At 42.2% G+C, this 21,910-nt stretch overlaps 1 protein-coding gene across 1 annotated transcript; it reads left to right on the plus strand.

The window, feature by feature from the left end:
- The first annotated feature begins 633 nt into the window (after nucleotides 1-633).
- LOC140555480 (immunoglobulin superfamily DCC subclass member 3) lies at nucleotides 634-19,744 on the plus strand. The gene is made up of 14 exons (XM_072678734.1): nucleotides 634-691; nucleotides 9,352-9,657; nucleotides 10,259-10,403; nucleotides 10,635-10,765; nucleotides 10,883-11,020; nucleotides 11,473-11,631; nucleotides 16,096-16,261; nucleotides 16,530-16,780; nucleotides 16,921-17,085; nucleotides 17,223-17,411; nucleotides 17,684-17,800; nucleotides 18,992-19,121; nucleotides 19,349-19,472; nucleotides 19,598-19,744. The coding sequence occupies exons 1-14, from the start codon at nucleotides 634-636 to the stop codon at nucleotides 19,712-19,714; spliced, it is 2,196 nt and encodes a 731-aa protein (XP_072534835.1). The 3' UTR covers nucleotides 19,715-19,744.
- Nucleotides 19,745-21,910: the final 2,166 nt, after the last annotated feature.

A 21,910-nucleotide genomic window follows, 5' to 3' on the forward strand; every position in this document is an offset into this window, starting at 1 on the left:
CTTAGCACTAAAACGATGGTTAAAAGGTCAAGCCAGCATCACACTGACTGGGTTCAGGCGATGCTCTGGGGAAACAACAGACCTGAGCAAGGTATCCAACAAATATCATACCAGAGGATCATAATAATAACACTACTGGGCTCAGTGTAGTAGATGTTGGGACGTCGGCAGCGTCTTTCTGGCTTGACCGAGGATTTGCGTTCAAGCCAACCTGAGCGCCTTTAGTAGCGTCGCTGCTTCGCGGGCTCCGCCCCCTCTGCGCTCTTCCACCCTCTGATTGGTCCATTCATCCCTCCGTTCTTTCAGCGTCTCCTCCTCGCCTCGGTGTGAGCCGTCACCACGGCAACCCTGCGTTCACTGCGCTCGCGGTGCTCAGAAGCCGGAGCTCAGAGTGACACGGTCGGTCGCGCGCTCTCAACGGTCAGAGAGAGAGGAGCCGTTGAAACGTCGAGATAAGTTTCCTCGCGGAGAGGAAAACCGCGACTGCTGGACTATACGCGTGTGTGTGTGTGTGTCTGAGAGAGTGTGTGTGTGTGTGTGTGTGTCTGAGAGAGTGTGTGTGTGTTTTATTATCGTATTTTTTAACGTTGTGAAGTTTGAACAAATGAAAGTGTCTCTCAGCCTCACTAAAGCATGACCTCGCCCTCGGCTTCACTGCTGCTGCTGCTGCTGCTGCTGACAGCCCTGCCAGGTAACGTGTCAAATATAATCATTTATAGTGTTTATAGTGTTTATAGATTTGTATTTCTGTATTTTTCGTTTAATTGTAATATATTTTTAATGTTTTTAACGTGTTTTATGTAGCTATCTAAATGTAAGGCATCCAGCTGGAGAGCCTCAGTGCTGTAACACTCCCCATGCCTGTGTTTATTATTTATTGTTATTAAGCTAGTGCTATATTAGCTAATATACTCATTTATTGCTCAGTTTTCAGTAGCTAGGACTTTTTTTGAGGTCAGTGTTGAACCTCAGGCCTGTGTAGCTCCTTTATTCCTGTCTTTGCCATTGTTTTATTAACTACATCAGTTCAGCCTATCGCTTATTTATATTTTTCTATGTAATTTAACCCTCATCATTATGATTGTCTCGTATTTTTTATATAATTTAGCTACTGGAGTAAATTCAGGAACAGCTGGGACGTGGTTTAAGCCCTTTTAAACAACACTGTAATACATCTTCTACTGTATACAAACCTAAAGCTCAGTGTTATGAAGGAACTCGTTTAGTTTATGGCTTTTGTCTCGGTGGACTGTTTTCTCCATGAACCCAGTTGGCTAAATCCAAACTGTTCAGTTAGATAGATAAGTAGAAAGGACACAGAACTTGCTCTGATTGGACTAAAGTGAGGAAATTATGCAGAATTATACGTTGAATGAACATCTAACACAACCTATCCAATCGATTTTCTATTGTATGTCATTTCAATTTGTTTTATTCACGTTCAAATTAGGATGTTTTGTTGTAAAAAATAAATCGGTAGCCCCATATGACCAAGACTGAATTGCAAACGATCAATCAAATGATAAAATCCATGTTTTTTAGTTGTATGTAATTTGATTGATTTGGGGAAGAAGAAAAAAAAAAGTTCTTCAGAGCTGTGCCCTCTCACGTAGACGACATGTGGACCAGAGGTCTGGGTAGGACAGAGTAAATTTCCTTGTCTGCTACTAGCTTTGGTTCTAAGCATTACTACAGCTCATTTCACCATGTCACATCCGTCTGTCTTGCTAAACCAGAATGTATTTTTCTGACATTGGCTTGTTTGGGAGGTTGTGTAGTTTGTTCAGGCTGCTGTAGAGGAGTTTATGGGTGCTATGAGCTCTTGTTAGGAACTCGGCAGACTCTGAGACATGATTCTTATTGATGATCATGATAGAGGACTTTCTTTCTTCTCTGCAAACCTGTAAATCTTTCTCATATTGTCCTGAGAACCTGGAGTAGTAGTCAGAAAGTGTAGTTAGAAAGTGTGTGGTCATGAAGGTCAGAGTAATAATAAACCCTACAAAAGACGAAAGAGGCATTGAACATTACATGTATTTATTAAATTAAGCTTAAAGTGTGCCTGTTTAAGAGATAACAGTCCATATGAGTGAGATCAGGTTTATAAGACATACTTTTAGCACATACGTAGTTTAGTACTTTCTTAATGCTCACTTAACTGCTATTAAGATAAGATAAGATAACCCCTTATTAGTCCCACAGTGGGGAAATTCTCAAATAAATATTATTAAAATAAATATTATTATCATTGTGATGGCAAATTTGATCAATATCAGGCATGCCTATATTGGGTTAAAGCTATAAATTCATAATTTTTCCACACCAGCATTTTGTTGATTTAAGGTACAGTGAATGTGTAGAGTAAGTAAGTGAAGAAGGATAGAAGTAGTTGGTTTGGATTGGTCTATATTTTGAAGATAGCCTCCCCATTGCCAAACCAAGTCTCTTCTTTCTCTTATGCACGGGTTCTGGACTATTAGGGTTCAGGCCGCAATTGTTCATGGCACCAGGTTTCGGGTAAGAAATAGCAAGTTCATGGTCAGCAGTGCATAGCAGACAGACAGACCTGGGCCAGACAGTGACACTGACCCTTGACCTTAACCCTTGTCCTAAACCTATTGCACCAACACCCCTCATCTCCATACGACTGGGAAAGGGTAGGGTTAGAATGGGAGGGGTAGGGGGAACAGCTCTGATTGAGATCTCATTACAAGGGGCGGTAATCCATGCAGCTGCCCCAGCCCAGTGCACGCACACACACAACTAGAGAGGCACAACCAGGCTACTTTTAATCCAACAAGGCTCCCCCCGGTTCAGGGGGTTAATCCAAAAGATCCACACAGCATGCGTCTCAGGGCCAGTCCAGCAGCCTGTGCAGACGGGGGTGGGGTGGGGGTGGGGGGGGGGTGCTGTGCCCATTCTCTCTGTCCTATGGATCACCCACTCTGCTGCAATACGCTCACGAGCTGAGGCTGTTTCATGTTTACCAATTAAGGCAAACTTGATTCAGTGCTGTGGGAACTGATTTGCTGCTGCGAATATGCATCAGAGGCAATGCTGAGGCCTTTATGACATTAAAAAGTAGAGAAAATGGACCATTGACCAGGTCTCCCCACCATTAGTGGGACACATGATGCTTTGCTTCTTTTCAGAAAAGATGCAGAAATTTGTTTTACTGTAGCTGTTGGAGAAACTTCTCAGACAAAAAATCTTTGCTCTCAGTAGACACTCTTCAGTGTATAAAACACTCTTTCCAGGAAGTAGGAACATCCTTGTCCTCCTTTTGGGGGCTAGTATTGTCACACTATTAGTCTATTAGTCACACTGTGTGTGTCTTAAATAATAATAGTCCTCATATTGAGTCTTATTTACCAATAACTTTCAAAGAATTGTCTTACATTTGTTTTTTAAGAAAAGTTCTAGCATCAGACTTGATGTGTTTGTAGCTCTTTAAACCCTGTATGTATTTCAGTTTCTCACCTTCATATATGCATCAATGATTATTCTAATATCTATATACCTATATATCTATATTTTATAAACCCTATAACAGAATCTTGTGAGACTCTATAAAATGTGCTTATCTACCAATAATTACCAAATAACCGTAGGATTTAAAAGGCTAAACTATAGATTCTCACCTATTCTCTTGTAATGAAGGAGCACATTGTTCTTGTAAAGTGTGTCCCAAAAGAGAAAACATTGGTGAATGTCAAAATCTGTGTAAATAAAAAAACTGCATTACAGTATTATTTTAGGTTTAAAATGGGAAATTCTTCTTATTGGCAACTAGGGGAGAAGGAGAATGTAGGTTAAAATTATTTTATATAGATATTTTATTCCAAGTTGACCAAGTTGAGCTTATATAGGACGTGGAAATAAAGACTAAAAGAGGTCTAAACGTTTTGATTTAACAGCAACAAAATGTTTATTTATATGGTCCCTATAACCAAGCTCAATTATTAAATTATTATTATTATTATTATTATTATTATTATTATTATTATTGTTATTAATAATAAAGTTCTATTATTGTACATACATTATAAAGCAGATACATTAGAAAGGTTGTCTATAGCCTGGCAGTCTGAAAGTCACTTGTTTGTTCTAAAAGCAGCAGCCCACTAAGTATGTATCTTGGCTCCCTCTGTAATTGTAATAATTGTCATACCACCACTGTGTAAAGGAGTATGTACTTTTAATCTTACCCATTATATTATCCCTTAAAACACTGATGTCTGTGAATATTGCAATGCATGACATCAATTTTGCTTCAGGCACAACTTCCAGTTGTGCAGTAATACTTTGGGCTGGTGTTGATTTGGCTGATGTGGATGAAGCTTAATGGATACAGGGCTTAGTGGTGCACAGCCTATGTGAAAATAGGCTGCAGAGAAAACTTGAAAAAACAAGCAAGCCATTCAAATTATCAATGGGCTGTAATGTAATGTAGTCCATATCTACAGAGCAAGTTAACCTTTTGATAAACCAGTGCCATATCAATTACTCCAAGAGCATTGATGAGCCATGCACACTCCCTCTAATTGTTTGTTAATTTGATTACCCCCCTAAAAAGTCCCAGGGGGTTAGTATAGAGGATGTAAGTGCATGCGTCAGAGTTAATTTGGCCTGCACCTCAATCGGAAATACTCCTGTGTCTCATGCACACCCAATCCCCATTTGGCCTGCTCACATTAATGAGCATCCCTGCTTAAACAATAGGTGAGAGCTGTGAGTTTGTGTGCCTGCAGTGGCAGCAAAAGAGCAGGGAGTCCGTCAGCCAGAGAGGGGAGTTAACTCCCATTATAGAGACAATAGGCCTGCAGTGGGCTGCCTTGCTCCTGCTGGGTTTAGACTCTGAGTTCTTCAGCTTCACTTTCTCTCTCCCAAACTATTGAGACTATGGGACTGTGTCTGTCTGCACTGTGACCAACTACTGAGGCTATGGAGACACAGAGGCTGTGGAAGCTTAGTTGAATGTGAAAGAGACAGCAGGGTGTGTTTCTTATTCTGTGCATCAACCTATAAAACATTTACAACAGAAGCCGTAAAGGAAGATTTAAAGACCTAGAACAATGCACTGTATTTCACACTGTTTTAACCCCTTTAGGTTACATTTGGCCTTCTCTTTGTCCTTTAGCTAAGTTTCCCTCATAACACAATAGGCCTGCATTAAATAAATGTTTTTTTGTCTTTTTTTGTGGATGTTCACTGACTTTACAGTTGATGTTACACTGCAGTCAAAACATAGTGGCATCACTTGTTTATTTGAAGCATTTCACCCTAAGGATGGCATACAAAAATGTGAATCAGATTGTGAAATCTGATTATGTTGCAGCTCTCAAATCTGCATCTAGCCTTTACTCACAGGCACTGGTTCCAGAGCTTTAGACAGACACGGAAGAACATTTCAATTTCAGATTTTGCGACAGGGTTTCATCCGTCTGGCTCAGCTGCCGCAGACATTAAAAGAAGGGCACACCATCAATAAGGGGATTTAGCCATGTTTGCCCTATCTGTGTCACCCTGGACCATGTCGCTCTGTTCCTGGGGGGTTCAGCACGATGCAGAACCACAATAAACTGTGAAGTTCACGGCCAGCGCTGAGGACAATAAACAAAGGAAAGGGGGTATTCTGGGCTTTTCGTTATCGAATACAAGCTGCTCCCTCCTCTCTGCCCCACATCCACTCTCTCATGACCTTTAGGGGCTGGGGTCGCCGTCTGCCCATGGGGGCTGGGTTGAAGGGGGGTCTGTTCAGGGTGAAAAAACTGAAGGGTGAAACTCTAAAGTCCTTCTCTCGTTAATGGCACCCAGATGGGAGGTGAAATTATGCCCAAACTCGCTCTCCCAGTCACATGTGGGGCCAGGAGGTCCAATAGCGCTTTACGAGTAAAGATGGGTTCTCTATTGTGAGAGCGTAGAATGCAGATGGAGCAGTAAGCATAACTAAATGGGTCTAATTTAACAAAGAAGCCATTATTGCTACCATACTTAGTGTAGCCTGGAAGAACTGGTTCGGCAAACATTTATAGAACATTTATACAAAGTCTAATAATATCCAAAACTTTTGATAATAGTTCAGTTAATACAAAAGCCAGTAGAAAGATGATTCATTGGTTAATGTCATAGCAACTCAGATTGGTTCAGATTATAATCTCACTGCTTTACTGCCAGTATGTCTGACTTGCATTTATCTGCCAAAGCCTTACTTTGAGCAGTCCTTGGCCAGGACACTCTCCATAGACGCTTGTGCTCATTGACTAGTCATTTGGCCATTCCCACACTACTCTAGAAAACCTCTAGTATGCTTGATGGATGAGAACCGGCTCATAGTTCATTTACTCCCTATGGCAGGTGCAAAGGCCTGCCAAAGCCAACCAAAGCTAAAAGAGCAATGTCTTACTTTCATTGTGTGATTCAATTGGTAAGCTGCTTCAATTAATGCTCATGTATGATCTCAGTGAATCTTCTCTTTACTCTATATGGAGCCTGAGAAGATAAAGCTCTGCGTGTTTATTAAGGAGGTCTTAATTTGTAGGCCTGAGTAATGGGTGTGAAGAGAAGATGATTCTCTCTCAAAACCTTTTGTATTACACAGCATGAGCTGGAGCACAGCCAAAGCCTGCAGAGCTAGGTCGTGTGGAGGCGCCATGACCATAGCTCTAAAAGGACAATATGATGATGGCAATGTATCGCATACTGTTGGATTTGGAAACTGTGAGGAGATGGAGATGATCAGCCTATCTGCTGCTATCTCAGATAGTAAACATGTTGTGTTTGCTGGGCACTGTATCATCTATACTGGTGGTATAACTCTATTGAAGTTCCTTACTGTAATATTTCTTCTAAGGTGAAAACAAATTGTTCAGTCTTAGTAAACTCTGTCAGGTTATAGAGTTATATAGAGCTAAATTTCTTCCAGAAAACATGGGTTCATTAACTTTATTAATACAAAATTAAATAGCAGCTGATGTAATTGTCCCATATTGTCTCATGCATTGTGATATTAAATTTCTTCAGTACCACCCAACATTATTTGTTTGTTTGCTAAGATTATATTTACACATACATGAGAAGGAAGGACAGCGATTTGGACAGATGAACCCAGCATCTAGACGGTTCATAGCACAGTAGAAGTGTGATGAGGATGATAGTGATTGCTATGCAGATGGACATGATTTTCGAGGGTCAGGTGTTAATTCATGTAGGTAGCTGTTAGATGGGGTCAGCAGGTCCCTCCATCAGACGCTATGAGGGGTGATAAACTCTCAAGTTCACGACTCAGAGCATTCAAGTTTAAGTGCATCTGGAGTGTTTTTTGTTGTCTTTGGGGGACAGCTGGGAGAGGGAGTTGTTCGGGTGCAGGCTGTGAGAGGGGTCGTGGTCTGCATCAGTGAATCACCCAACATGGGCACCCCAAAAAAGACACAGAGAATGGGGGGACGAGCGTGTCGTCAGGGGCGAAGTTTGAGTGATTGGGTGGCATGGGAAAGTCACCTCCAAGTTCAAGTGAAAAGGGGAAAACTCGGTGGGGGCAGGGAGAGAGGGCAGATGGTTCCACAGAGTAGGGTGGGGGATGATGGGACTTTAGGGGTGGGGTGGGTGTGTGGGGGGGTAGTGCCGGGGCAGTTATAAAGTAGTGGGAGCAAAGATGGAGTGCTATCACTGGTCTTACCCAAACCCCAAATCATGCGACCCTGCTCCCTGCTCCCTCCACCCCTCTCCCCTCCACTTCTGACATTGCTGTGGCTCTCGCTGCTTGAATGGCTCTGTGGCATTCAGCAGCATTGTGTGGCTGTTTTGGGGTGATGGAGAGAGATGGGGGGGGGTGCTAACAGAGCCATCAATCAGACTGGGGAAAGTCAAGTGCAAGTTCAGCTGAGATGAATAGCCTGGAGCAGCCCCTCTTCAGCCAGCCCGCGGCCCCTCCTGTGCTGTTGTCCCCAACTTTCTCATGCGAACACCCCACAGCCCATAGAGTGAATGAAGCTGTCATCAGGGCGCTCCCAGACTCAGGCCAGTTCCTTTGCCCATACCTTTTTTCAGAATGAGTTACTGTCCAAATAAATTGGCCCCTTGGACCAAAATATTTTTGCTGGGCCAGGGCCACAGGATATGGACACTTTTCACCATTTGTTGGTGATGATGTAATGGTTGTGTTGTGAAGCCATCTAGCTTATAGGCTACTATATAGCTTATTGTATAACTGGTCTGGAATTACAGCTTTCAGACTTGTTTGTTTCCCTTTTCACTTATTTCACTTGGAACCTTTTAAACTGCTTAGTTGCACTCATTGGACCTTTTAATGTGCCATCAGGTAAATGTTAATGATAAATGGATTGATGTGAATATCTGATATGTACCTGTATCCAAAACTGATGTTCTGGCTGGTATTTAACATTGTCACACATTGTACCAATAATAATAATGTACATGGGTGTGTCTCCTATGGATTCAACACTGATATGGGCCAAATCACAATATTTTACTGTACTTCACAATATGTTTTTCTGAGCATATTGTCTACATTTTTAGTATTTCTGGACACTAACCAACTACATATGTACTGATTGATTGTTTTTAGTGCAGTGCAGTGTGTGGAAATTTTAGTAGTACTTTTTATATAGGGATACCAACTTGTGACAAATAAAGAATCTCTTGAAAATGTTCTAGTCTGAAGGACCTGTTGAAATGTTGCTTTATGTAACCCTTTTAGTCGCCACAAGAATCTGCTCTGTCCTAAATACCGTACATGTCAGGGTTCACACATTATCTCCTGGCAGACAAATTAGCAATGATGTCAGTGTTGGTGTTCAACTATGCTCTCTAATCAATTATTGTATTATGGTCCATCAGTCCTCTCTCTCCTGCCCCTGTTCTTAGTAGAGAGACCTGCCTTTACAGGATTTACAGCTCCATAAACTGTAGGCTTAGAGTACAGGACCACCCAGAGTCAAGACTTCAGCCTCCACAATGACTAATTCCTACTGTTGTGTGTCAGACTCATTAAAATAAGAAATATGATTCTCCTCTCAGTCTATTCTTACTCGTTCTAGTGTCCCCTGTAGTATCATAGTGCAGTATGGAATAATCAATGACAGCTGTTTAATGTATTTGCTTCTTCAGCTCATCTCCATCCTCCATGATGTGTTCCATCATCATCATCATCAATATCATCATCACCATCATCACCATGAAGCAGTCTTCACCTCTCCACCTTCTTCGTCTCATGTTTGGACTTCATCTTACTCTCTTCTTTGTGCCATTTGTAAGCACCTGACAGCCATTTCAGATCAATAAGAAGTTCGTCTTTACAGCACCTGACTTTTCAACTCTTTTCTCCATCAGGATTAGGTGGGGCTTCAGAGCTGGCCTTCATTAAAGAGCCCCATGATGTCATCGCAGTAAGAGACCGCCCCTTGATGTTAGACTGTGAGGTGGAGGGGGAGGGGCCTATCACTATTACCTGGCGGCGGAATGGTGTACCTGTTCCTACTGGCCCCAGGGTGGCCGTGCTTGACAATGGCATGCTCCTGATCCGGAATTTCCAGAAACGGCGTGAGAGCAATGAGACAGATGCTGGGGAATATGAGTGCGCTGCTCAGAACCGCTACGGCATGCTGATCAGCCGCAAGGCACGGGTGCAGCTCGCATGTGAGTGGCTTTCTGTGGAAATGCTCAGGAAAAAAGATAAACTCATTACAGCAATTCTGTTTCATATGATATCATTCTGCATGAGGGTCCTGGAGACTTGAAGTTGAAATGTTCCTAAATGTTCCTCTTAGAATGTATTGATCCAGTCTCATTTTGGTCAATACTTTATACCTGCTATGGGATCTTTCATCTAGGGATCTTTTACTTTCTACACTACACTCTCTTTCCTGTTCTTTCTTCATATTTCCAAAGAGATAAACCATAAATAACCCTCTGTAATCTTAACCCCCTTTATCTTTCCCTCCCCCACTTTAATTTCTCTTTGACTCATTCCTCTGTTGTCCCTTTGACCAAACCTGCAAATGACTCCCCTCTCCTGCTCTGCTGGGTCTCCCATTAGGCCATAGGTTACCATGGGTATCCACTCTCCTGCTGAAAACTCTGCCTCCATTATTGATTACCAGCTCTCCTGGTGTTGGGTTGCAGAGAAGAACGCTTAAAGCAGCTTTTAACTGGATGTTTCAGGAGGGGATACAGAGATCATAGGAACTAGACACTTGACCATACAGCATGTTCTAAAATGCTCTCTGTTCTTTATTAGCCCTTCCAAAGTTTCACACCCACCCAGAGTCCATGTCAGTGGATGAGGGAGGGGTGGCACGCCTCCACTGTGCCGTTAATGGAATCCCTGAGGCTGGCATCACCTGGGAGAGGAACAGGACCACACTCAGCACAGATGATGACAGGTTAAAAACACACACACACACACACACACACACAGATACATGCACACTGCATTTTCATGTCTTTTATACCTTCCCTTGAATACAGAGCATCTATGTCTCATACATGCACCTTTACTGTATCCACAGTACAATCATAAAAAAAAAGTATTAATGAACTGCATTGTCTACACTCACCCACTTTAAATGTCATTTGCTATGTGTATAAAACACACAATATCTTTTTTTCTGCAGGTACACTCTTTTGCCTAATGGTATCCTGCAGATCACTGGTGTGCGTCAGGCAGACAGCGGACTGTATCGCTGCATGGCCAAAAACATTGCGAACACACGTTACAGTCATGAGGCCCAGCTCACTGTCACTGGTGAGACCTAAAACATAGACTTCCCTTTACATATTATATGTTCATTTGAAAATTGTTCAATTAGTGACACTGCTGTCTCTGTTTTTTCTCTCTGTCTTTCATTCTCTCTCATTACAGTTGCGGCTGCTCGCGCCTATAAGGAACCTGTGATTCTCTCTGGTCCTCAGAATCTCACCATCAATGTCCACGAGACTGCCATTTTGGAGTGCATTGCCACTGGCAATCCCCGGCCCATTGTGTCCTGGAGCAGACTGGGTAAGCAGACTGCGCAAATTCATCCCAATTTGACATTATTGCAGACAATTTAAAGATGCTCTAAGATCAGTTTGCATTGTTAGGGGTCATGTTTTTACTGTCACGAAAGCCTTCTGCAGCTGTGACACATTATGATAGGTGAGTTATGGAGCACTTCTTCTCTAGAAAGGCTTTGATTGTGCTTGCTGTGTGATTTACTGAGGGGTGGTCCTGACTCCTACAGTGATATACTATAGGGTTGACTGCATAAAGAACAACATATAGTGACAAACATTTTAATACACTGTCCAATAATGCTTGTTCTGTTTATCTATAAACTGTTCAAATAATCTCTTATTGTTTGCCAAAAACAAAAAGGCTTCCATCTACATGTGTGGTCTGGGGTGAGTTAAATGTGGTGGGGTGATAAATGTAACTCAGGTTGTCACTGTGTGTGTGTTTGTATTTTCCAGATGGCCGTTCTATTGGAGTGGAGGGGATTCAGGTATTGGGAACAGGTAATCTGATGATTTCAGATGTTTCCCTTCAGCACTCTGGAGTGTATGTGTGCTCGGCCAACAGACCCGGAACCAGGATGAGGCGTACCGCGCTGGGCCGGCTGGTAGTGCAAGGTAGGATGAATACTCCATTTGAATCACTCCACTACCTTACATATACACTACCACCACTTACATATGGCCCTACAAGTCAAATCTTTCTTCCAGTAACTTTTATAACAAATGTATGCATATGTTGAGATTGAGATTCCTGAAACATCAGGCTACTGTCTACATTACCAGCATAAATCCATGAATGTGCTACAAAACATGTTAGTAGAAGTGCTCCACACATATTATTAAAAATACCCACCTTACAGATATACATCTTACCTCAACCTAACCCCTTCAATAAATGTCAGTTCTTTCAACCTGTTCGCCAAACTTTTATACTTTATATAGAATAAATGGCTTCTAAGTGTACAGCATATAACCTTGAATGTTCCTCTATAACTTTTTTCTCAGACATAGAGGTCTTTTATGACCTTTCTCGCAGTTCATACAGACAGAATCTACATCTTTTGTTTAGTATATACTATTCACTAAATTGAATGTTGCCGCTGTGTATCGCTTTTCACCGCTTAGATTTGAGCCACCCACATTCTGGATTCTGGTCCTTATTTATTACTACATTAATACAGTCAGACTCATAAATGATTCAATATAGAGATGTGATGGTACTTTTAATATGTCCCTCATTATTATTACTGTGTTAGAAGTAGAGTTTAAGGATATATGCTGTTTAAAATCTGTATGGTTTGACTTTGAATTGAGTTGTCAGCAGAAGCTGCTATCTGGCTTTTGACAGTGTCCAGTGTCAGGAGCTGCTCATGAACAATGTGCAGCTGCCCCGGTGGAGGCAAGACATAAAATTAAATTGCCCCATGCTGGACCTGATTGGTTTTATCTGTCTAGCCCCAAGCCAAGCCATTCAGCCGTTCACTAATTCCATCCACACATGCACACGCAGGCATACAAACACATAGACACACACTAGCATGTATGTGAGGGTACATTTGGGCAGGCCAGACTAGATTAACCTGGCCTGGGCTTGGCCATGACCTACAGGCTGAGCCGACACCCTTCCCCCAACAACCTCTGACCTCCTGCACGCGCACAAACACACACACAATCATCTCATAATGAATGACTAAAGCTCCAGCTGGACTCTGATAATGGGTTATATGCCAATCCACCATGTATTACCTTCCCTGCCTCCCACACTGGGGACTACCATATACTGCTCTCAGCAGTTGGCAGCTTGCTACTGCTTGTACAGTGCTGCCATAATCAAAAAGTCGATGTATTTCAGTTCAATGCATCAGATATAAATGCATGCATTTTGCTGTTCATTTTACAGGTCACCATACAATACTGTTAAGTATATGTTTTATATCAGTCTTAAGTCACAAAGCAAAGCATAGAGTAACATGTAGAATGTATATCCTTTGTGTCAGAGGTCTTCTACTGCTATATCCTGAACTTCATCAATCAATAGCTCCCTCTATCAGTCTCTCTCCATCAGAGGCGCTTGGAGCGGCTGGATAATGAATTCATTCATTTATTGATTCAGCTGGTAGAGGAACAAAGAAACCTGACCACTCATGTCACTTAGATTTAAGTAGAGAGCTCTACACGCACCACTCTTTCACCTCTTCTTAGGGGTTCTGCTTGTATGTTGTACTTGTTTGTGGGCCATATTAAACATAATTCGATCCTAAAATCAAAAGGTTAGCAGTAAACAAACAACAAATTAAGGCACTTTAGTAATAGTACAACTGTTAGTTACACCCAAAGCCATGTTATATAGCCTTGAATAAATACAATTTCCAATACTGCTTCATAATAAAAGCACCCTAACATTTTGTTCTGCACCAATTTCGAGCAGGTTCAACCCACAGTTAGATTTCCTTTCATTTAGGTTAATTTTCATCTAGTTAGATTAGTAGATCATGACAGTATGGCACTTTATTCTTTACTAATTTCTTTTCATTTGGAATTAGATCCCTGTCTCTTTTCCCCCATCGTGTTAATGTTATTTTATCTTTAATACCAACTATGAGAGGGTGTGTGGTAAAGTTGCAGGCTGAATATCATGCTGTTATAATGCTGTGTGCTACTGATGTCTGCTTGTCCGTCACATCACACCATCTGCTTGCTCTTCCCAGACCCCTGCTCCAGTTCTGTTCTAGGTCTGCCCTCTGCACTTGAACTTGAGCAGTTTTTGTGAGTTTGACAGCATTCTGGCCTGTGCAGGTGTAGTTTGCATACGACAGGAGTATGTAAATGAGAGTTAGTCACGGGTTGGTCTGCTCTGACCCTGTCTGCCCTCTCTGCTCGTGCTGCGCCAGCCTGATGGTTGCAATAGAGCTAAAGAGGCTGAGCATATGTGGGATGACCTGCCTGACTGATAGGGGAGAGACAATAGGGCAGCCATCTGGGTACAGGGAGAGACAGAATAAAAGAAAGAGATATTTGGAAGCTGACAGATTTAAAGAAGGGTTTTACATAAACGTGGGAACAAGTGAAAGGATGATAGAACATTACAAATGTTAACAGAATTAATGTGCTTTTTCATTCTCTTGGTTTGGTTGAATTTGGCTCAACTGTTAGGAAAAGACAAGGAATCATAATCTGGGCGCATAGAGAAATTGAAAGAGAGAAAGACAGAACGAAAGAAGAGACACAGAACATTTGAGCTTTCCATCCGCTTAGAATGTGGGATTATGTAGGATTTTTAGTTAGACAGTGAGAGTGTGAGGGAGATGAGACAAGCCAGGGTAAGAGCATAAAGGTGCAGCAGGGCCAGAGAGACAATGCAGCAGGGTGTGAATGAAAGAATAGCAGAGGGGAGGCGGAGGAGGAGGAGGAGCAAAATAAATGTGTCTCAGTGAAGGATCACCTCTCACCTCTGACCATTGACCCTATCCCAGCAGGCCCCTAGGAAATGATGCGTGTTACGGGTGGGGGTGGGACTTTGTGGATGTGTATGGCAGGGGGTGGTGTACATGGTATTGAGGCTGCAATGGGAAGAGCAAGCCGGGTGTTGGGGGACGGCGGGTGCTCTTGGTCTTTGGGGACAGCAGGCAGCAGCCGGCCTATCAGCAACACACACACACACATAGACAAATTAAAGCTATGGGAGTGATGGACGGGAAAACAAAGCAGTTTTATTGTGTTTTCACAGCAATTTACTCCAATGCAGCCTTGACCACTCCACCGTTTCCCATGACCATGAACTTCCCAGTTGAAGTTTCGTCTGCATAGTGAGGAGCCTCTTGAGTCATCCTATCTCAGTGCTAAACTGTTTTAACAACTTGCTCTATTCAATCCAAGAGGGATGTGTAGTCAGTCAACAAAGCCTTGTGGATGGGGATAGCATCTCTCCAAGCTGTAACGAAGCTCACACTGCGTTCAGTTTGTCTCTGTTTGCTAAGCACTCGGCTCTTCAGAGTTAATGCTTTTGCTCAAGTTCAAGTGTGAAGAGCTCTCCAATCTGCAGGGTAGGACCGATAGGGTGGATTTATGACAAGAAAGGCCCCCCCTTTCCACCACTACACTGCTATTAAAATGAGCTCTGAACACACATACACACAAGCTAGTCTAAGTGTATGCTTTACTCTTCAATTGAGGTTGGGAAGTGCAGCTAGTGGAGTGGCCCCTATTGACAGTCACAATGGGCTTTGGGAGGAGAAACAGAAAACCTGCACATCTTTCTGTGTGTCTCTCTCTCTTTTAAAGACAATGACCCATAGAAACATAAACACGCTAAGAAAACCCCCACACAAACATGTAGAACAAAAATGAGCCTGATCCTGTCTGTCAACTGGCATACTAGAGGTTTACTCTAGACATTGGGCTTTGCATGTGTATGTTGGGATTTTCACCAATATTTTGCCACAGTTTAATGGGCGTAGTGTAAAAATTATCTACTGTTTGACCTCAGTAAAGCAGATTTAGGCCTGAGGGGATTTGAGCCTTAAAGCCATCATGCCAGTGATTAATGGCCTCTTTTTAGATGGACCTCTCCATTTCCCTCCTCCTTTCTCCCAATCTACCATCTACCCTCCACTCCCAGTTGACCCATTGAGCCTTGCCTGGGGTGTAAGGCTGAGCTGATCTTTCTGGGTCCCAGCAGGTCAGGAGTGGACATAGATCAGTGTTGAATGAGGCACTGGAGGCTATGAGTCTTGCAGGTAGAGTGTACGTCAGACGAATTGTGTTTTTTGCAGCAAGGGTCAGGGGCACGGCTGACCCATCCTGCTCTTTGCATTAAACAAAGAAATAATTCATTTTAGGATTTGAATCAACATAGTTTAAGAAGCGTATGCCAGTAATAAGGTTTGTTTTAACATTAAAATCAGAATTTCTTTGTAATAATTCAGTTTTAGCAGGTCTAAGGAGGTAATATGGCCTGCTACCATTCAGTTGAATTCCTGGACTGCACTGAACCTCTGCATCTAAAACAACCACAGCTGATCTCACACTCATGAGACACACCTCAATGCACCTAAATCCTGACTCCTCTTTTTCTCTCAGCTCCTCCAGAGTTCCTGCAGTGGCCGCAGTCTGTATCCAAACCAGTAGGGGGCAGTGCAGTGTTTACCTGCCAGGCTCAGGGGGTACCGGAGCCTCACCTCATTTGGCTGAAAAATGGCAAGATCCTCACACCTGGAGACAACGTCAAACTCACCAACAACAACAGGTAGCCACTGATCTCCATTTACACTCTCAATAATAGGTGTTTCAAATGGTTCTTTTAAATCTTTTAAAGGTCTTTACACTGATCACTATTATAAACGTGCTTTTTCATGGAACCAAAGGTGGTTCTTCTATATCGGTGAGAGAATCATTTAAAGAATGTTTATATTTATAAGTGTACTTCCCACAACTCACCAAATTATGTAAATAATTATGTAAATATAGCCCTCTGCATTACTGCATTGACATTGTGGATGTATGTTGCTCTGCAGCACTCTGGCTGTAACACGGATCACTGCTGATGATGAGGCCATATATCAGTGCATAGCTGAGAATACTGCAGGTACCAACCAGGCCAGTGCCCGCCTTGCTGTCTCTCAATCCACTGACCTCCCAGAGGCTCCACAGGACCTGACAGCCACACCACTGTCACCCACCTCTTTGCAGCTACGCTGGAGCCAGCCAGAAGCACATGTGTCAGACGGCATTATTGGATACGTGCTGCACATCCGCATGCTTGGTGGTAAGAGATTAAGAAAGAGAGAGATTATTGAGATGTTCCACTCTTAATATGGTTAACATCTCAGATCAGAATCTTCACACTGCCTTATGTTTATGGTGACTGTTAGTTTTAACTTCTTAAAAACATTATTTTCACCCCAGAGCCAGACAGTAAGGAGCTGCAGGAGGCAGTGAGTAAAGACACTTTCCTCCATGACTTCAGCAACCTGGAACCAGCAACCACCTACTCCATCTATGTTAAAGCATACTCTCCTCTGGGGGCCAGCCAGCAGTCCAACACTGTCATTGCCACAACACTAGGGGGCGGTAAGTCACCATATATCAACACAGCACCTCAATTCTGAAAGGTTAAAACAACAGTAAACAATAATTCAGAAGACTGTCATGTAATGTATTTATTATTTAACTTTCTAAATGTGTTCTCTCTCTTCCTCTCCATCTAGTTCCCACCATGCCCAGTTTCTTCACTAAAGTGCTAAACAACACTGCAATGCAGGTGTATTGGGAGCTGCCCAGTAAACCAGGGAAAGTGGAGGGCTTTAAGCTGTCCTACCGCATGGTGCCTCAAGAGCAGTTTAGACCAGAGGAGCGCTTCCCAGGCCACATCAACACACATACCATCTCACACCTTGGTTAGTCTCTCACACACACATACTACGCACACAACCTCACACCATGACTTTAATTTCCCCCAAATAATTGATTTAGATCTATGAGTATCATGATATAAATATTATCATTATGTAAAGGTTTGGGGTAAAACCAACTTAATTCAAAATCTAACATATCTCATAATTCACAAATAAGCACAGCCATCCAAACACAAATAAATGGGAACATATACAAAGTAGTATTTTACTTGATTTGTCTGATTGTATATTAATAATTCTACCTTGTTTCACAGAGCCTGCTGCAGTGTATGAGATTCAGCTGGTTGCATTTAATGGCAATGGAGACAGCATTAGCAACAAGCGCCTTGTCTCACTTGCTGAGAGTGGAACAGTAGGCAAAAACAATGCTGGTAAGAGGCCCACACCACATGCACACAGCTCACTTTATTTTATGCCCTCTTTTAAAAACTATGCTGAGTTGCACAGATTTTTATACAGATGCTGTATTTGTTACCCATCCCCCAGAGCATACAACACAGTGTAGTGTGGCTTTACCAGCACTGGGTGGAGACAGAGAGTTTTCTCTGTCAGACAAATATCCTTTTCTGCCAGTGCATCTTCTCTCTGTCACCCTGCTCATGTACCTCATTTTCCTATATTTGCCTGTCTATAGTCAAATTAAAGGCACTTCAGATAGTCTTTTTTTATGTTTCTGTTTTTGTTCTGTTATGTTCTGTTTTTGTGCATCTTTGTTCATATGACTTTAAAGACCTGTACCACATATGCACCTACCTGGCCAAAATGACCAAATTTGGTGGTTGTTGTCCAAAATGAGCCATGGTAGTTTTGCTGTTAGTTTATCATTATGCAAAGCACATGTCTTTTCCCAGTGATGACTTAAGTGTAACAACTGAGTATGAACTCATGACAAATTTTGGGCTTCTGATGTTGGGCAGGTACGGCAGTTTAAATATTCCTGTCTGCAAATCCTCCATGTAAATGAGCTTGTTAGTTACAGACTGGATTATTAGTTATTATTAGTTACAGACTGGATTATTCTTATTATCTCTTTGTGTAATGATATGGAAATGAAGAGGAAGATAAGTGCACACTGAGTTGTCACATCTGAGACTTTAAGTGCCCTACAGGAATTCTCAGCCACTAGAATTTTCAGCCTTTGGAAGAGCCCTACATTTCAATAGATGAACCTCTTTGTTTAAAAAACCTTCATATTAATACACTAATTAGCCATAACATTAGTAGGTGCAGTGAAAAACATTAATTGTCTTCATCTACAGTGGCATCTGTCAAGGGGTAAATAAATTAGGCACCTGTTGAAAGCAAGTCTCGTGGAGTCCATGCCTCGAATGGTCAGATCTGTTGAGGCGGCACAAGAGGGACCTGCTTAACATTAGGCAGGTGGTAATAATGTTATGGCTGATGTGTATTTCGTGCAAATTATATTTTTAGGGTGGTACAAAGAACTAAAAATAGGGGGACTAAAAATTTAGGGACTTTTATTTATAAGAGTATAGTGAAAGTATTTAAAAATCACTGATTGTAATGTCTGCATGTATGTGCGTGTGTGTCTGTGTATACAGGAGGCCAGAGCATGTGTAACTGCAAGCAGAATGGAGAAGGCTCTATGACTGGCATAGTGGTAGGCATCCACATTGGAATGGCCTGCATTATTTTCTGTGTGCTCCTCCTGATGTTTGCATACCGGCGCAGGTGAGCCTCTATTTACATCAGAAGCTGCTCATTCTAACTTGTTTTGGTTAAGGCTTCCATCAATGCTGATCTGGGTCTGCTGAAAGATTTTTTTAGTTAATGCACAGCTTAGAGTCAGAGAATCTGATTTGCAGAGGCTTTTTATAGATTAATCAATACTATTGTGGCTTTGGTGTCACACTACACTGATATGCTTGTTGTTTGTGTGTGTGTGTGTGTGTGTGTAGTTTATTCTGCAAAAAGGGAACTCAGGATGACTGGACTGTATCCCAAGGAGCAGCAGGACTGAGAGAGATGGCGCCTAAAGAGGGAGTGATCCGTGTCTCTGAGGCTATAGAGCTAATGCCTCAGGTAAGAACTGAACACTCATATGAGAACACATGTAAAATTGTATGTGTAAACATGTGTTTATTGTTGCTATATGGCTGTTTGAACAGTAGAACCGTCATTAACCTCTGTGCTATATATGTTTACAGTCTCAAAGCAGTGCAGCACCGTGCCAGGCTGCAGGGCCACACTGCCAGGTCCTGATCGAGCAGCAGCCCAGCTGCCAACCAGGCACTACCAACGGCACAGACACTGGCACAGGCTAGATACCCACACTCTACACCGCCCCCTTCTATATCTAACCCTCCCCACTCTAAAAGCTGTGCTTTAGCCCCTCCATCTCACTTTACTTACCAAAGCCTTACTCAGTCTGCTCATTGCCACCAGAGACCAACAGAACTGAATTTTTCAGTCTCTACCTTTATAATTTACACTTTCCAAAAGAGATTATTCTAATATTCTGGCTAATGAATGTAAGGAAGTACATACAGTATAGTCAGCATAAGTATTTGATCATTAATTGAAAGTCTTGCTGCTTTCTGCCAACCTTTTGTTAAGATTAAGATCACTTTCACATACAATTTAATGCACCACTGTCTAGAAGGTTAAGGCTGTCTTTTTGAGATAGTAGAGACCCCATAATTATGTGCATTTCCCCTTTCTCCTTACATAACAATTTATATATCAGGACCAAAATAGATTCTCTTTGAATAAGTGAACAATTGCTGTAGATTAGTAACACAACTGTTATGGTGGTGTGACAGTCTATAGCCTTCTGTGAAATGATTTGATATCATCATCACCATGTTAGCCTGCAGGCAGAGTGATTTGGAGAGGCTAGTTCAGCCTCCTGCCCATTTCCTCCCCTCCTCCCCTTGCCTCTATCCTTGCCCTCTCTCCCAGCACCAAAACCCATTACCTCCAAAGATAGCTACCTCAGCCTGACTGAATTGTCAGAGCTTTCCAGGTAAACCATTCGCTTGCCTTGCTGCTGGTTAAGCATACCTACCTCAACCAAAAGCCCTGGGTGCAGTGTTGCCCACCTTTTTTTTAAAGTCTGTTGTGCACCAGTGCCAGTGTTGTGTGCCATCCAGTGAATGCCTGTCTTGAACGCCCATACTGCCTTTGCCAAAAGGAGCCTTCGTCTGCTGACTTCCACTGTGTTCCTGTGCGTCAAACTGTCCTACTGAAAGCTCCACAAACATACACACCTACCAGCTCAAGTTTTTCCATTCCTCAGAAGAGCAGGAGCTGCATTTCCCTCTGAGCCTTAGTGCTCCTCACCACACTTGGGGCTCGTTTATTTAGAAGTGTTGCTGGCGGACCTGCTGGCTCTCACACACAAAGGTTTCCACCACTACAGACATAGGACGTGTGAGAGAGTGCTTGCTAATGATCTGCATCTGCCGTGTCAATGTAAGTGGTGCTCCCTCTGGAGAAAAGACCTGTGGAGGGCGACCAAATAAGAGTTTCAACAGTTCTGCAGGTGTTCTGCTTTCATAATGCAACATGCCATTTACTCAAAGCCTAAAGAGACAACCCTAATAGGAAAGGATGGACTAACAGAACACTGTTTCATCAGCCTGCTCTGCGGTGGCTGACCAGGGTGTTCTAGCACTTTCCTGTCCACACCACACACAGTAGGAAGGCTATCAGAGGACCAGTGGTTGTCATGGAGTTCTTCTGTTGCTTATAAGTACTTACTAACCATTTTTTCCAGGTTTCTGTGGTGATTGGTTTAGCTTGAAAGTATCTCATGGTGCTTTTTTTAGCCACAGAACTAGTCTCTTCTGTTTTTAACCTCTCCAAATAGCCAAGTTGAGTTATGTCCAAAGATGAGATGCTAAACTGTCATGGGTTTCACCCCTTTCTGTGGGTCTTTCAGAACATATTTGTATTTTTCGTTTAATGGTTAAATTAGCTGTCATTGTCATGTTTTAAGGGCAGCCATGATAGTAAAAGAAACCAAACTCCAGAAATTCAGCTTCCCGTTAACCAAAGCAAACAACTCAAAACCCTGTAGAGTTCCACACCTTTAGTTCACAAATTCATTATTATTGGTACCTTTAATACTCGATGTCTATTTCTAGAAATATTACATAAAACTTTTAAAATAATAAGGAATGGATATTGGATATATTTTCATATGTTGATACCAGATAATAACTGCTTTTCCTGTTTTAATTGTGGAGTTTAAATTGCCAAATAATTGTCTTATGATTCATTTTGAAATGTGACCAAATATCTCATATGAACTTTACCTTTCATGTGAATTCTTCTCTTTGACTAAAGCACGTAAATGTGTGACTAGTGCTTTTCTCCTATATTTGGTTTAGTCAAGCTTTTCTCTGGATCGTTGTGTGTGTGTGTATGAATCTGCTGAATTTCTGACAGTTTACAACCTTTCAGTGGAGCAAATATGACAGCTAGTGGAAGTGTTAAGACGTTTATGTTGTATTTTG

The sequence above is a fragment of the Salminus brasiliensis genome, chromosome 5 (assembly GCF_030463535.1).
Source record: "Salminus brasiliensis chromosome 5, fSalBra1.hap2, whole genome shotgun sequence".
NCBI lineage: Eukaryota > Metazoa > Chordata > Actinopteri > Characiformes > Bryconidae > Salminus > Salminus brasiliensis.

What these genes read in the sequence shown, in the direction of transcription:
- LOC140555480 (XM_072678734.1), top strand. Translation starts at nt 634, where the DNA reads ATGACCTCGCCCTCGGCTTCACTGCTGCTGCTGCTGCTGCTGCTGACA. An exon ending in GGCCCAGCTCACTGTCACTG is followed by an intron (nt 10,766 to 10,882) that starts GTGAGACCTAAA and finishes CTCTCATTACAG; the next exon opens with TTGCGGCTGCTCGCGCCTAT. An exon ending in AAACTCACCAACAACAACAG is followed by an intron (nt 16,262 to 16,529) that starts GTAGCCACTGAT and finishes GTTGCTCTGCAG; the next exon opens with CACTCTGGCTGTAACACGGA.